Source organism: Paramormyrops kingsleyae, chromosome 17 (assembly GCF_048594095.1).
Source record: "Paramormyrops kingsleyae isolate MSU_618 chromosome 17, PKINGS_0.4, whole genome shotgun sequence".
Taxonomy (NCBI): Eukaryota; Metazoa; Chordata; class Actinopteri; order Osteoglossiformes; family Mormyridae; genus Paramormyrops; species Paramormyrops kingsleyae.
In genome coordinates this window covers 6,477,712-6,493,637 of record NC_132813.1, presented here as the reverse complement: position 1 = coordinate 6,493,637, position 15,926 = coordinate 6,477,712, and the positions used below count along the sequence as shown (strand labels likewise).

General features: G+C 50.7%; 1 protein-coding gene across 11 annotated transcripts in view; it reads left to right on the top strand.

The window, feature by feature from the left end:
- The window catches only part of myo18ab (myosin XVIIIA b), an 88,383-nt gene that overhangs the window by 13,923 nt on the left and 58,534 nt on the right, over window positions 1–15,926 (top strand). For 3 of the 11 annotated variants that reach the window (XM_072701533.1, XM_072701530.1, XM_072701528.1), the window contains exons 1-3: window positions 12,242–12,450; window positions 14,302–14,527; window positions 15,197–15,240. The exons of 4 other annotated variants lie outside the window; for them this stretch is intronic. In XM_072701533.1, coding sequence (XP_072557634.1) covers window positions 14,488–14,527; window positions 15,197–15,240 — 84 coding nt within the window. In that variant the 5' untranslated portion in view covers window positions 12,242–12,450; window positions 14,302–14,487. Of the gene's footprint in view, window positions 1–12,233; window positions 12,451–14,301; window positions 14,528–15,196; window positions 15,241–15,926 lie in introns of those variants that run through there. 4 more of the 11 variants (XM_072701535.1, XM_072701534.1, XM_072701525.1 and 1 more) reach the window with 3 other exon arrangements.

Sequence of the window (15,926 nt, the reverse complement as noted above, 5' to 3'; positions counted from 1 at the left end):
GCATTCCCTCTGTGGTGAAAGGCTTATCAGATGGACAGAGCTTCACTTAAATGGTCCTTTGTATTAATCAGAATTAGAATCAGTTGGTGTCTCTCTGGTACATTAAGTCGGTAGGTCTCTCGTTGGCAAGGACAGCTTTGGATAGTGTACTAGTGTTTGGCTGCATTCAGCCATTGTTGCCTCATGCTGCGGTGTCACATGTAAGTGCTGGGGAAATTGTAATTTGGTAGCATTATGGATTTGGTTGTACCTAATTAGGGAGCTGTGTTCCCGTGCTGCTGTAGCCGTGTGCCACCGGCCTGTCATCCGCTTTGATTCCCTTTTCAACCTTTCAATCTTTCCTGTCATCTGTGATCTTACGCCAGCTCCCACTCTGAGGTTTTTACATTCAGCGATTAGGCCAGTAGTTAAAAGTGGAACGAGGTGACTGGCTGCAGTAGACAAGAGGCGAACGCCTCGAGCAGCTCCAGCTTTTTGGAATGGTGATACTTCCTCTTAGGATGGAACTTTCATCAATGTCGTGAGAACATGTTTTCGTTCCCTGTCCAGCTGTAGCCCTGCTGCTTCCTCTCACACCACCGCTTGAATCCCTTTCCCCTGAGTTTCTCATCCTAGTTTTCTCACTCTCTCCTCACCCCTTTACTGACTGGCCCAGTCCCAGTGTCCACTCAATGACTTTGAGGCATGTTCCCGCTAAGTCCATGAGGGCTTAGGGCTGTCCCACTGTCAAATTGCCAAGTGCATGAGGGCTCTGTCGCAGACATTTTGAGCCCTTCATGCACACTTTCCCTAGGTCCACATTTCTGCAGATTTTGCCTGAGGGAATTACCCATAGTTCTTAGCGTTGTGACGTGAAACATGGGATTACCAGGGGAAGCCTGTAAGTGTAAAAAGTTTTTGCTTAATGATGCTGTTTTGACAACAAAGAGTAAATTGATTATTTGACAATTATCTCAAGGCATGATGCTGGAACATGTTCATATTAGACTGTCTGCCCCTTAAGTGCCTTGGCCATGAAAAAAGTGCAAATCTTAAAATAAGAAGTCCTAAACTCAAGATAGTAAGGGACATGTTTTGGTGTTGTCAAGGTAACATTCCAGAGTGCTGTCCCATTTTTACTGCTTTGAACCCTCGCAGCCTCTCGCACTCAAACATTTACCAGGTGACGTTAATGAAGTCTGTGTGGATTCAGGGCTTAGGCCTTTGTGAGGGGGGGGGGGGGGGGCATTGAGTGACTTACAGTAGAGGAAGGGGTTATAATTGGTGTGCTCTCTGGGTTTTCAGCCCACGGCCCTTGTGTTTTTAGCGTAGCGCTCTGCTGGTTGATCTACAGCAGCTATATCCCCTCTGATGCCTCAATCTTCAATCCTCCCTCATTGCCCGACTCTGCTTATCGTGCTCCTCTGGGTAGTAAATCATGGCCGCATAGACCCCCCCCGTCCCCCCGTCCCCCGTCCCTTCTCACCATGTCCCTGTGAGGTCAGTCTGCCAGTCAGTGAATTTTGTGTTGAAGGATCAGCTGGGAGTGAGCATGTTTCCACGATGTTAGCCATTTATAAATGAAAGCGAAGTGTCCTCCCTCACATGCATACATACCACTGAGTGATATTGACCGATAAGTGCAGGCTTTCCATTCAGCCCTGTTTCTCGTAGACGGGTTCATCAGAAAAACACACAAGATTTATAACCCAAGTATATGTGCAGCCTGGTTTTCCTCCAATTAATCCAAGACCTCTCTGTAGGAAATACATCATCACCAGGTCCTGAAACAATTCTGTGTTGCCTTCAGCAGTGCAATGGAAGCCAGGCCATTGACTGGAGAATCCTGGAATGCCTGTGGCTCTTTTGGAATTTACGGAATTGCAGTGTTTAATTTTTGTACAGTAACTGGACTACGGTTACACTTGAGTGTCATGTGTAGACCATCCACTGCCAAAACTGTTATCAAGTTGTTCCTTCCTTAAGTAGGTACCTTTACGGAAGCTGGGCTTTTGGTCTGTCCCTGGTGCCAGTGTTCTTTTTAATACTAGGAGTCATTGTCTTTGTAACTCAAGTAAATAATTTGGGCTAATTCGCATTTTCTCTGCAAATACAAAGTGTTCAGGATGAAACTGCGGAATGGAATGGGTTTTTTGGGTATCGGATGTTTCTCGGAATCGGGTTAATCTTTTTCCTGCAGTTTGCCGAGATTGTGGTTTTCATCGAGAGCTGGAGTGGCCATTAGGGGCAGCTAATGTTCCTGGTGTCTCACGTTTGCAGCCTTCTGTGGTTCCACATACTTCGTTCTTTGCTGGCAGACATTTTGTTTTCCCTGTCTTTGAGAGGTTTGCGCATCCTGTTGTAGATAAAGTTCTCAGATGAGGAGTATGAACATGGAAACTGGAGCTTACGCTGTGATTTTTACATTGGGCTGAGGCTGGCGAGCTTGCTGAAGGGTCCAGCGTCCTGGAAAGGAGGCCATCTAGAGCTCCAAGAGGTGTAGAGCGCGATTGTGAGTAACAAGGAAGTCACGGCAACTAGGTTTTGGCCAATGGCTGCGGAAGGGAATACAGGAGTTGCGCTGCCCTTACAGATGTAGGTGTACGGGTTGCTTTCCATTTGTGTACCCAACAGTCGCGCCCTGTAGGCAAACCAGCTTCGCTCTATCAGCGGAATGTATCTGTGACCTTTTGAAAGGACCCAGCCTGTCATGCCCATGGCGACAGACTGCCTCTTAGGTCTTGCTGCAACACTGGGCGATGAACAACAATGCTTATTTATTGCTACGTGATGATGGAGTTCTTGTGCGTTGCTACCTTGCACAACCGCCACGTGACACCGCACGCTTGCACATGCCTGCTTGCCATTTATTGCATAAGCTTCTCCCACCCCTGTGCTGGGGAGCACGTCCACTATGGAATCCCTTCCCGACTCTGTCAGTAACAGACCATTAAATCTGTTCATCGATCTTTCATAACAGTTTATGCAGTACAGGATCTCCACGTGCCTGGAGCATATTTCAGGAAGTAAAGGGTGTGAGACATGAGATGCCAGTCTGCGGTGCCATTAAATGTCAGGATAACCCCAGACATCTCTTCACAGGGAAGGTGAAGACCTTGATTGAATCTAAGATAATGTTAGCATTATGGTATAAAATCCTGTGTCTTTCACCTAATAAGCCCAGACCCCTGCCATCACACGAAGGTGCTTTTTTTCCCCCCCTATCTATGATGATCCAGAGACGTTTTCATTCAGCTGGTGCTTGCAATGGTGGCTGAAGCATTTGCCCAAGTGTGTCGCTCATTTTTGTTAAGTTGCGAAGTATTTGTTGACGCGTTATGTGGTGAATTGTGATAAATGCTGTTTTACAGTTAGGCAGTCGCTGCTTGATCCACAGTAAGCTCTCTAACATCGGGGGTGTGGGGGACCAGTTATGCGATTTTAAAAAGATTCGTAAGGGACCTTCCTGCAGTGTTTTAAAGAGGATTCAAAACTACATTGCAACAAAGCATTAATAAAGGCTTACATGGCTATCATCAACTCTCTTTGTTACTGAAGCTATATATAGAATTTTGAAAACATGCATTAAGTTATGATGTATGAGGGTTTGGTAAACATTTTTGCGGTTTTAGTAGTAGTTAGAGGAAATGGTTGAGTAGCTTGTGGCCTTTCATACACAAAGTGTTTTTCTCCTAATTCATTTTTACATAAAAATGCAGGAAGTTTGGTTAGAGTGTAAGAAGAATCCCTCCTCACTCCCGTTGTGGTGAGGATTGAGGGCTCAGGGAAGATGGATCACTCTAGGAATATGAGCTTGGTTGCCTCTGTCCACCAGTGCATACTCGGCCATTATCACCGGCAGGAGTCTGCACCATTAGCCAATGGCTGACCCTTATCTGACAGCTCTCGGCCAATTAAAGAGTGCCTTGGAGGCAGAGTGGAGAGACGCCTCCCAGTCTGTTTCGTGTACATGCACCTTCACTGCCTCTGTGCTCTCATGAGGAGCTATGCCTCTGGGTGATGGGTCACGTCAAAGGAGAGGTGGAATGTGTTTAATTGCTCATTGAGTCTATGCCGCAGTGACGTTGCAGTTTTCTGTGGATCCTTGAAAAGCGAATGCTACCTCTGCCCCAGCCTGTAATGATTGCAAGTCACGCCAGTTAGCATTTACGGATATTCTTTTATAAGCTTTACTGCACGGATCATTTGTCATAATCCCCAGAGGGCGACAGACCCCATGCAATGGGCGCAGTCGCTCATACCAAGGCTGTTAATTATTGAGAGGAGTTAAGGAGCAGCAGGAAGATAACGGCGTTGCTGTAGTGCTGCATTTGTTGGATCCCTCACTTTGCTTGCGTGCGCCTCTTGTTTTCTTAGTAGGCAGCTAGAAACATTCTGTGTCCACTGAAGGCTTAGGCACACTCCACCCATGGGTGCTTTCCTTAGCTGGAGTGTAATGCAATTATGTAATGCATGGAAAATGGGGTTTTAGTGAATTGAGAGTTTGTGTGTTTTGATGCCCCTAGTGTTCAAATGATAGTACTGCCCGAAAAGACTCGCTATAGTCATATTGATCTACATTGTCCGGAGATTTCCTTCCATCACTCTGTGAAATCATTCATTGGAGTCCAATTTTTCACCCGGCGGTCTGGAATGAGTGAGCGGGGGTGTCGAGCTTGGGGCAGCGGGCACATGCTGTAACTAAGCCCCCTTATGTAAGCGTGCTGGAAAACCTTTCTCCCGCATCCCAACTCCAGTTGTTGCCACAGAGGGCTGCGGAAGCAGCTGACGTCCGTTATGTTCTCCAGCAGTGGCGCCCCCCCCCCAGTGCGAGCTTCCGTCAGCTGTCCTCTGCGGGCTTCACTTCTGTACTCTGGCTCTCGGCCTCGGCCGCTCACAGGCAAAAAGCAACCAAGGCGGGCGGCCTGGCGGCCTGGCTGCCTGGCTGCCGCTGGAGGAGGCTGCAGAACTTGGCTCTCATATAAATAAGGTCTCCTGTGTTTATTTGGTGACAGGCACTCGGAGGCTGTCTCCTCCTGGGGATCAGGCCCCGGCACCATGCCGGCTTTTGCTCCCCGAACGGATGTGGCGGGAGGAACGACGGCAGATGAGGGCGGTCAAGTGGCGCAGACACTTGCACAAACATTGAGCAAACGCTGTTCGTTTTTGTGCTGCGTCTCTTCTTTTTCGGTGTTCTGAGAATCATCTCTGTCTCTCGGGCCTCTATTACAAAGAATGCGGTACCTGATTTCCCATTCCCCAAAACCGCAAGTCTGTGGACTGGTAACTGGTTTCTCAAGTGGGGTTTGCGTGGTGTTTGGGGAGGAAGCTCAGCCGCCCTGGCGATGCGCCACGTGGAACGTTCCGTACAGTTCTCGGTTCTCGCCTCTGTTAGGCAACAAAAGGGACACAGCCGGTCATGGATTCTGAATTCCAGAGCAAAGCCCCTGCCATTGAATGACTGTGGTTTTTTTTTTTTATTTAAAATTTTTTTTAATTTTAAAATTTTGCCGCAAAGAACTGCCATTGCCAGTTCATTGTGTCTGGTGAAGACAGGTTAGAGCCTTTTGGTGTGTGTGTGTGTGTGTGTGTGTGTGTGTGTGTATGTAGACACATGACCTCTCACATCATTCAGGACCAGCCATTTTGGGGGAATCGAGTTAGCATTTTGTAGCTATGATACGTGGCACTGCACCCTCCCAGGACGGGCGATGCCATGTATGAATGTACTCTAGCCGCCCAGGGGTGACCCATTTGGCAGGGTTTGTCCCGGCCCTGCCTGCCCCTTGGGGGGTGCCCATACAGATAATCACCCCCCTCCCCAGCCAGGTCGTCACACCCAGAAACGTGCTGGTATCGCTGCTGCCCCCCGGGCTCGTTGGGGAAACGGCCGCTCTCTCAACGCCGTTTGTGTGTTTCTGGTGATGTCACTGGGCCGGCCTGTTCTCGCAGGCCCGAGAATCTGTCAGGCAGACGGCATTCAGCGTTTTCCCCCCCAAGGCAGCGTGGGATACGGTTACACTCACAACACGCAGATGGGCTCTGGTCTGCACCTTCGTCTGCATCTTCAGTGTATGAGCTGAGAGTGTAAGACACCATCAGTCTTTATTGGTGTAAATGGCAGCTACTGGGATGAGCCACTGTCTTCTGTAGCCATAACATTTGGTAATTAACATGTTATTAGCTGTAGGCCTATAAGAATATATTAAAGTTCATTTTAGTTTGAGAACATCATTAATATAACACTTGTGCCTGTTTTTTGTTGTTTGAATTAGGTTTTTTTCAGTAATGTCTACATCCTGTGCCGATTTGATATTGACATCATTTACTTTAATGTCATTAGCACAGGTGAGCCTGGTTTGCTGGCTAATGGGTTGTTTTGTTACATAGTAAAAGATCAGAGATCAGAGAAATGGGGTGTTGAGTTACGGTAGGTTGGATTATTTTGTGCTGTCAATCATCTTCTGTTGACTACTCTGCTGGTTTCCATTGGGTTAAAGCAGGCACATTAGCCCCGCCTACTGTAGCCCCGCCCGACATATATATCGAATCTGTAGGACCTCAGACGACCCCCCTCCTCCGTGGTTGGACACCCTGTCCCTGCTTGTTCCACCAGCTTACCCGTCCATATCCATGTACCTCTTTACATATCCATATGCCCTCCCATCTGTGCCCATTTGCCCCCCAGTTGCCCCCAAGCTGACATGCTACTTGCCTGCACTTTGTCGTCTCAGCCACCGGTATTTAGCCCAGGTCATGGCGGGACACTGGCAGAGCGGGTTATTCTGCACGGTGTTGTGGGAAGCCTGCCCTTTTTATTAAGGTCGGCTGAAGACCTATTTGCATGTGGTCAGTCCAGTGCTAAATATGAAGTCCACGGACAGGCACCCAGAATCCTTTTGCATTCCAGAGAAATACAGCGTAGGCTTCTCATCTCTGGCTTTTCTGTAGTGTGTGTGTGTGTGTGTGTGTGTGTGTGTGTGTGTGTGTGTGTGTGTGTGTGTGTGTGTGTGTGTGTGTGTGTGTGTGTGTGTGTGTGTGTGTGTGTGTGTGTGTGTGTGTGTGTGTCGTGTGCAGTAAGCTGCCAGGGATGGGGTCCAAGCCCACAGGATACAGATGGATATGCACTGTTCTGGCTTGATAGTCAGCCTCAGCACTCTGCTAAATTACGTGTGAAGGTGGTTAATGTGGAAGTAAAAATAAAATACAGAGTTTATGTGGGGGGAAATTTCATGAATGCGACCCTGAAAATAGGATGGAGGGTAGTTCAGCTGGTGGATGTATTCAAGCAGACCATTATATTTGGCTAATTACCTTAGGCTCTCATCCAGAGAGGCTTTTTACTGGTTTATACAGTTGAAATCAGGTTTATCCGGCAGCTGGGCTGGTCGCTGCCTGCACACCAAGCGACATCATTCGCTCTCCTCTTACTCAGATGCCTTTGATTGAGCAGTGCTCCTTTCAGCCTGACAGTTCTGTAAACATCAGCTCTGCGTCACGCGCTGGGTCATGCAGTACGAGACCGGCGGAGGAGGCGGCGGCCCCATTGCATCGGGAATCCCGAGCCCGGTCGATGGAGTCCGTCAGCCGGAGATCGATGTGGACCTCACCGAGGGAGTGGCTGTCAGTGGGGATTGAGCTCTGTTGCTGATGTCTGCGGACGGCAGACAGTAACTCATCCGGTGGCGGTTTTACAGCCTTGTGTCACTTGACTGATTTATTGAGGACCTTCGATCCGCTGGCGGGGGTGAAAGGTCAGCCTGAGCCTCGCCTCACCCCACCTTCTCGTCACCTGACTAAACGCTAGCCTTTGACCCATGTGCATTACGGCTGGCGGATGTCCGGAGGGCCATGCTGCCGCGTCTGTTTACTCGGCGCCGGTTACTGACTCAAGTGTCACAGACCGACCGTGAGAGCACACGGCCGCGGTGAACATGGGGGTGGTGGTAGAGACCTCCCCTCGGCGTGTGAAGAACTTCCCCAGATGTCAGTCTGTAGCTGAGTGGCAGTGCTGATAATTGGTAAGGCAGCCCTCTCCCTAGTTTCAGTTCCTCCCTCAGTTTGACTGCCTCCCTCTGCTGGCCATGTGTGGCTTCTGCATGCTCCTGGCCGACGACTCACACCCCGACGTTTCTGTTTCCACCCATGAGCATCTCCCTGCTCTTTCTCTGCTCTCTGTCTGCGCATCCCCCTGCTCTCTCTCCTCTCTGTCTGCGCATCCCCCTGCTCTCTCTCCTCTCTGTCTGCGCATCCCCCTGCTCTTTCTCTGCTCTCTGTCTGCGCATCCCCCTGCTCTTTCTCTGCTCTCTGTCTGCGCATCCCCCTGCTCTCTCTCCTCTCTGTCTGCGCATCCCCCTGCTCTCTCTCCTCTCTGTCTGCGCATCCCCCTGCTCTTTCTCTGCTCTGTCTGCGCATCCCCCTGCTCTCTCTCCTCTCTGTCTGCGCATCCCCCTGCTCTTTCTCTCCTCTGTCTGCGCATCCCCCTGCTCTTTCTCTCCTCTCTGTCTGCGCATCCCCCTGCTCTTTCTCTCCTCTCTGTCTGCGCATCCCCCTGCTCTCTCTCCTCTCTGTCTGCGCATCCCCCTGCTCTCTCTCCTCTCTGTCTGCGCATCCCCCAGCTCTCTCTCCTCTCTGTCTGCGCATCCCCCAGCTCTCTCTCCTCTCTGTCTGCGCATCCCCCCTGCTCTTCTCTCTTTTGGTGACACAGGCACTCTGATGTAATTCTCGTCAGAGCTAAGAATAGACCCCCCCCCCCCCCCAGTCCTGCATAAGGGGGGTGGGCATGCTGTGTTTCTGTGTTTATACGTGTTTCCGCAGCGTCGCCCTTGCCGACAGTTTCGCTGATCAAGCCTGACAGCTCCTGCTGACTCCTGGCACCGACCTGGGGATGGGTGACGTCAGAGGCAGGGTGGAAGCGTTCCTCTTTGATCAGGGCTGGTGGGCGGATCGCGTGGCATGGGGAGACCAGGAGCTGCCCCCTCCTGTGTCTTGTCTGTTCTTTTACCAGCTGCTGATGCAGGTGGGACCCCTGGTCCTTACTCTGTATAAAGCCCCTGGCTTGACATGGCAGTCAGTAGCAGTTAGAGGGCGCCATTAGCCTGCAGTCAGCAGTGCGTAGCGTGTGAGGCTGGGCTCAGGGGCGGGCGGGTGGGCAGGCTGGCACCATCGCCCTGGCAGGCGCACAGAGCCGCATTGTGTCACGGCCGCGTCTGGGATCAGGCTTAATCGTCTTACTTAGGCTGCATGACGTGTGCGTACGTGTTCGTTCCTGCCGGGGTATCTCCCTGCCTAGGCTCCTCCCGCTGACAAAGTACCCAGCGGTCCTGAGGAAAACTGCGGCTGAAAGAGGGCACGGCTAGTAACCCCGCACCCAGCCTGGCGGCCCATCCCTGGATCATGAGGCCACGCCTACTCAGGCATATCAGTCCGTGTGAGGCACAGTGGTATTGCGGCCTGCCTCGACAGGCCTGGCCAGGCATGCCCACTCCTGTATCATCTGTGCCAACTTTTCTGTCCTGTTGTGTCCTCCTTCTGCTGTCCAATGCTGGGAATTCTTGGAAATTAGTCTCTAATACACTGAGTAAACAAGCACCTCTCTTCTGAATTGTATGCTGGATGCTGAGTTTAAGCACTAGCGTTATTCTGACCGTTTAGCATCCAGAATTGCTAACAGGCAAAGCAGAACCTGGTTACAGCTGACTTGAAATGTAAGCTGCATATAATAAAATCTATAGAGCAGACTAATGAAACAACATCCCTGCTGGGGAACAGGGTGCACCTATGGATTAGCCTAAGGAAGAAGTCTCTGCTGTCACAAAGGCAAAGCAGACCCTATTTAACTGATCATGCAGATAATGTTGCATTTCAGGTTTTTTAAGTATTCAGGTAGGCTGGGAGTACAGTAACAAAACTCTGCAGGACCACACACGTCCCAGTGACATGGCTGGGGGGCTGATGGTCCCAGATGCCCAGGCCTGTTTCAGTTAAATAACCACTTGCATGGGTGTGTGAATTTGTAAGCTGTGCAGTAGCAGTAGATGAGTCCTCAAGGTCACTGTGTGACGTCTGTTAAACCCTTTGTAACGCAGCTTAATTATAGGATGCTTAAAAAAACACGGCAGAAACGCTGGCCTTTAGGTCAACGAGAGGCCGTGCTTTTTACCCCCCTGCGGAATTCTGCTGCGGTTCAGCTGGATTTTTCTGACACGTTAAGAAGCAGTATGAGGTTCACCTGGGCATCTGTTGGGTGCTTGGGACTGCTGGGTCGCACGTGCTCAGCGTGCTGCAGATGTAGAGGTGGACTCAAGGCCTTCGCCTGTCCCCTGTGTTACTCCTCAGAGAACAAAACAATTCCAGTCTGTTTTGGTTTCCCATAATGCAATTTCACGTGACGTGTGAGTCAGTTGCTTTTTTTATCATTTACATAAAAATTTACATTCTTCTACTTGGAATAAGTATTGCGACTTGCTGATTTGATAATATCTTTTGTCCATTTTTTTGCTGCCCTGTTTCATTTCAAGAGACAGAAAGACCGGCTTAGACGTATTGTCTGGTACTGTGTTATATTATGTAAACACTGAACAAAGAGGTATTTCAAGGCTTTGAGCACCCCCATGTGGTGCATTTAAGCAAGTGAATGCGTCAGTGGATGCCTGAATGAACTTGGGAAAGAATGCACAGTGTCCCCTTGTGGTGTATGAGGGGTATTGCGACAAATAGACCAGGTTTGTTTTTGGCACGGTTTTTTGAGAAATGAAGGAAGGAGTGAAAGGGATTTCTTGTCTCATAATGGGATTTTTTAAGGTGAAAACTCTGCTAATTCCTGGAACTCCATTAATTAAGCTTTGTGTGGTATTGGGGGAGGATGGTGTTTTTGACCCTCGGCTATGCTGAGTCACTGTGTTCCAGTCACTCTTCTGTCTGCCCTGCTGGTTTACTACATAGGTGTTGTGAAACACCCGCATGCCGTGGCCCCTGCCTTTCACGGCGGCCTGGACAGACAGCTGCGGAAGCCAGGGGCTCCCTAAGGGTGGGCAGCTTCACAGGTGCACATTTGAGGTCTAGAAAGTAAAAATCCAGACCAACCAGCTGAGTACTCCGACTGTGACTTTTTATATTCACCTAGTCGGTTGAAACGTCTGGATTTTTGCTTTCTGGATCTCAAATATCCAACTCTGACCAGCTTATTGGATACTACAGCGAGCAGGTCTGATGAGGGTGGGGGAGGGTGGGGGAGCGCAAAGTTTACACTCCTCCCCCCATTTTTTATTTTTTTTTGTGATACATTGAGCTCGATGTAAAAGTTCTCAGCTAAGGCCTTGCACTGATGGCGCAGAGACACTTGTATAAAATTGCCCTTGCCTGTCTTGGCTGTATTTTTATAATAGTGTAAGCAGACCGTGCCTGGCGGAGCGCTGTGTTTGCACATAAAAGACTCGCAGCTTCCAGTTCGGTGTTACTTGGTAGGTATAAGCCCAGGGCCCGGCTGTCAATCTCTGTGGTTTTAGCTTGAAATCCACTCAGGCCTTTGCTCACTTATACGCAAAGTCTCATTTGCGTAGATCATTAGAACCTGAAATGGTAATTAATCTGTTCCCCTGTCTCTAAAAGGTTAGATTTTTGCTTCTGGACGAAGGCTGTGATCTCGGCAGCTCGTTATCGGTCGTAGTTTTGAATGTCTTTAGCGTCCTGCCCCCCTGCACCTTCGCCTTTCGTTCCGGAGTCGAGTCTTGCTGCAGAGACGGGCGATGCCTCGCTGCGCACTTCCTTCGCGTCACGAGGAACTCGGCCGGAGTGCGGGGGAAGCTCGCCGTCGCTGTCATTTCCTCCCTCACCTCTCTGCCTTGTCTCTCAGCTTCTCTGACCTCTCTTGGCTGTTCGGGTTCGAGGTGCACAGTAACTGCGGTGCTGGTTGCACTATCAGAGTCTGACACGCACGGGCGTGCAGGCAGGAACGCCAGCCAGCGTACGTCTCCTGTCGCGTCGGCTTGCCGGCTGAAGGACGGGGGCAACTGCAGACACGGAGCTCCTAATTCCGGGAGGTGGCAGCGGTGCCTGCGCTGGTGTATAGCACCTATTTTTAACCCCCCCCCCCCATCCCCCTGCAGCTGCCCTCAACCCCCCTCGGTGCAGCGTCAGGAATAACAACAGCCCGACGGCCTATCACCTTTCCCGACCCTCTTCAGACGGGACCCCGCATTGGTGTGTGTGATGTGAGCTCTCTCTCTCTCTCGCTCTTTCTCTCTCTCTCTCGCTCTCCCGCTCTGTCTGTCTCTTCTTCTTTCCTGTCATTCGCCGCTGGCCCCTACCCTGGCCTGACCCCAGAACTCCTTCGCTTGCTGCGGTAAGGGCGCATAGCCGGAGGTGTGATCCCGGGACGGGAGGCAACGCGAGGTGACGGATCTCTACTCCTCCATCCTTCGCCAGTGACGCTGGAATACTGGAGCAGAGAACAGGCAGGCGCCCGCGCAGGTCCGGCCCGCTGCACGCTGCCCCGGCCGGGGGCAGGGAGGCTGCCTCGCCGCATGCCCGCTCTGCCTGCCTCTATTTTTAGGGCTGACGCTGGGGAAGGTGTGGGGGAGGTGCTGAGTTGAGCCCAGCTGCCATTTTGCTCAGTCAGTTTGTAGCTGGAGAGGAAAGTGTTAAGTTGGGGGGTATGAACCCGCCGTTTAATTTACCACGGTAGGCTGTCGTTTCTGTAACTTTGTTGTGTGGTGGTGAGGCTCTCCAGGGTGTAGTTTTGCGGGGATGTTGGGGGGCAGTGAAGTACGATCTTTCGGGTTGGGTTCTGTCCGCGCCCCCGATTAGCGGAAAGCTGCAAAACTTTCGCCGACCGTGTGTGTTTTGGAAAAGACTCGAGTCTGTTTCCACCAGAAGCGGAAGTGAAAGCGCAGAGTTTCGACATCTGCAGGTTTGAAAGAGTCGCAGGTCGCACCAGAGACAGGAACGTGTCTGTTTGAATCTGACTACGGGCTGCCACTGTGATCATTGATTGTGTTATGCATTTTGTGTGTTGCGCACCACTGGGGTGAGCGTTTCTTACCCGGCGGTTTGCCCGTGCATCTGTGTCGACCCAAGGGAGGTCGGTAGTGAGCTTTGTGCGTGCTGGCCTGCTGTCCCCTGTTCACAAGGGTGGGTCTGCTGTCGAAATGAGGTGAGACTCTAGCGGGCACTGTGACTAACGCTTTCCGGCCTTAAATGGCCCTGCCGCCTGTTTTCCCGCTGTAGTGTTTCCTGCCGTTCAGCTCCGTTCAATATGATCATGGTCCATGTCTGCCCAAGCGTGGCTGGCTGCCATTAGCTCGACCTGCAGTCACTGGACCAGCATCTCCCGGTCTCCCGCATCTTTCTAGAGACCGATAAATGCTCCCGAGATATGGGTGCAGAGTCACATGACAAGGGAAAGGGAGGGAGGAATAGGGACTTTATTTGGGGGAGGGAATGGAGTTTTAAGAAGGAGGACAGTGGGGAATGAAAGTGAACGATTCAGGTGAGAGAACAGGAAATAAAATGAGAGAGCTTCAGCGGGTACTTCAGGGTGTGTTGGTGCCAAGTCTGACATGCTATAAGGAATTAGTGCATGTTTGTCACCCAAGCCTGGGCTGTGTACCCAGCTGCATAACCATGGTAACCTCTGTGTGGTCAAACCGGACAAACTGGGCTTGTTGTAATGTCATCTTAATGGATAGCGATTAGGTATTAATAATTGTTTATCCAGTCGATTCGGGGGTGAGTCATTTTAGTGCGGTCACAGTCCTATAGTGAGGCTTTATGAGGGGTGGCAGCCTTCCTCTCCAGCGTCACACTTTCGGCAGCTGGGCACTCGCCTCCTGTGATGTCGTCATGTCCTCGGGGGGGGGATGGTTGGGGGGGGGGGACAACATAGCTTCAACTTCAGCAGTCCCTGTCTGGATGTGTGGCGGAGGTTCTTTAGACGTGATGTTAATCAAAACCCCACCAGAGGGCACAGCTCTGCTTTTTTTGGGAGTGCCCCCCCCCCAGGAGCCTGCTTCTCATCCACTCTGTTATCAGGGGAACGGCTAAATCGGTCTGGCAGCGATACTGGCTGTCGCGCCCTCAGCTGCATGTCCACATGGACTTTCACTGGCTGTCACTGGCTTCCTCTCATTCTTATGATGGTTGATGTCAAGCCCCTTAAAGAGTGTATGTACACTCTTAGAGTGTATTTTCCATGTCAGTGGCTGTCACCTGGTCACGGTCACTTTCCGCTTTCAGCTGGATGATAAGAGTGGACCAGTGTCCTCATGTCCTAACCTTGCTGTGACCCACCAACCCCACTCTCCACTTCTCTTTATACCTCAGACTTGTCCATTTCACCCCTCCTGTGGCGTTGTGTGGTCCTACTGGCCTGCCCGTTTAGGCCCTCGAGCCAGAAGCTCCCCGTCACCCCATCCGTCCATCAGTCCGTGATCAGCTGCGCGTCCTCCTCCCTGCCCCTCCGCCTTGTCTTCCATCTCCTTCCCAGCCCATGACAGGAGACCCGGCATCATGGCGTTCTCATCGCGCTTCTCCTTCTGGGAGCAAAAGGGAAGTGTTGTTCAAGGTGCCATGTGTGTCTGCGTGCATACGCGTGTGTCTGCGTGTGTCTGCATGTGTCTGCGTGCAGGCATGCTTAACACCCCCCATCTCCTGTTCACAGTGCAGCTTCGGCTTCGGAGTGCTGATTGCCATTTTGTAGCCATACCCCCCCTCCCCCCGTGCTGTGTAATCCCTAGCTGTGTATCTCCTCCAGTGACCGATCGGTCCTGGGAAGGCCCGCTTAGAACCATGGAGAGCATACAGACTGAAGAAATGTTGATGCACAGCAGCTGTCTTATGTCACCCATGTCTTTCTCAGTAACGGCTTGATGTGTAATAATAGACTTTTCACAAGCACTTATGTAACTTATGTATCTTTTATGAAGCTTGATGTTTGTGTATGGGTGGTCATAGATGGGTGTGAATGTGGCAACTCCTGCTGTTTTTTTTGGGGGGGTGGTGGTGACATTACCCTGATTCTGACAACACTTGATGCTGCTTGGTGTTCTCCAGATATATGGTCCCCCCCTGCTTCCCGTCGCCAGGTTGATTCAGCTTCTAGCTTGCAGATGGGAATGTGCATGAATCCCCTCCCCCCCAGAGTGTTACTGCATGCTAACCTCCTGTCCACTGGTACCCGGGTTTAACCCGAGACCCTCTCCACTTTGACCCCTATAGGTCAAAGACGAGACCAAGCCAGGCCTCAAGAATTCCAAAGAGAATGTAAGTTTCCAATAGTCAGTGCCTGGCACCCAGCGTGTGGTTGGGTTTAGGGTACTTTTGGTCACGATGTTTGAATGTGTCTGAAATTTTAGCTGAATCAAACTGCACGGATGTGAGTTTCCAGTTTGGGTTAGGACTGGTACCGAGGCTGACTTCTTGCCAAACGAAGTAGAATGACAGGAATGAATGGGAGCCTTGCGATTATTTCCCTGCCAGGGGACCGCGGTGTCATGGATAGTTACGCATAATTGCACAACAAAAGCCGGGAACGGTGCTGTGTGGCATCTCTGTAATAGCTGCCTAATTGCCTTTGAAAATGATTACAGGTTTCGGAAGTCTTATTTGTTTAACAGGTGTTTTGGTATGTGTGTTGGGAAGGAGGGGGTGGGAGGAGGGTGGGGATGTTGATTCCTGGCTCTGAATTAGCACAACCAGGCATGCCGAAAAGAAATTCATTTGAGAGGCTAACTGTGTAGGAATTTCTGTTTATTGAAGTGGACCCACCGGGACCCAATCCCCACCCCAACAGTGTTTTCTGGAAATGGGAACTCACCCAGTTTTTCTTTGATTTATCATCACTCACTTTGATTTCAGAGAGGAGTAGGTATTGGCTTTAAGTAGCCTAATTTCAAGCTGGGATAATTATTACAGTAAGGAATCTTAAAGCAGAATGAGGTGAAGGTCTG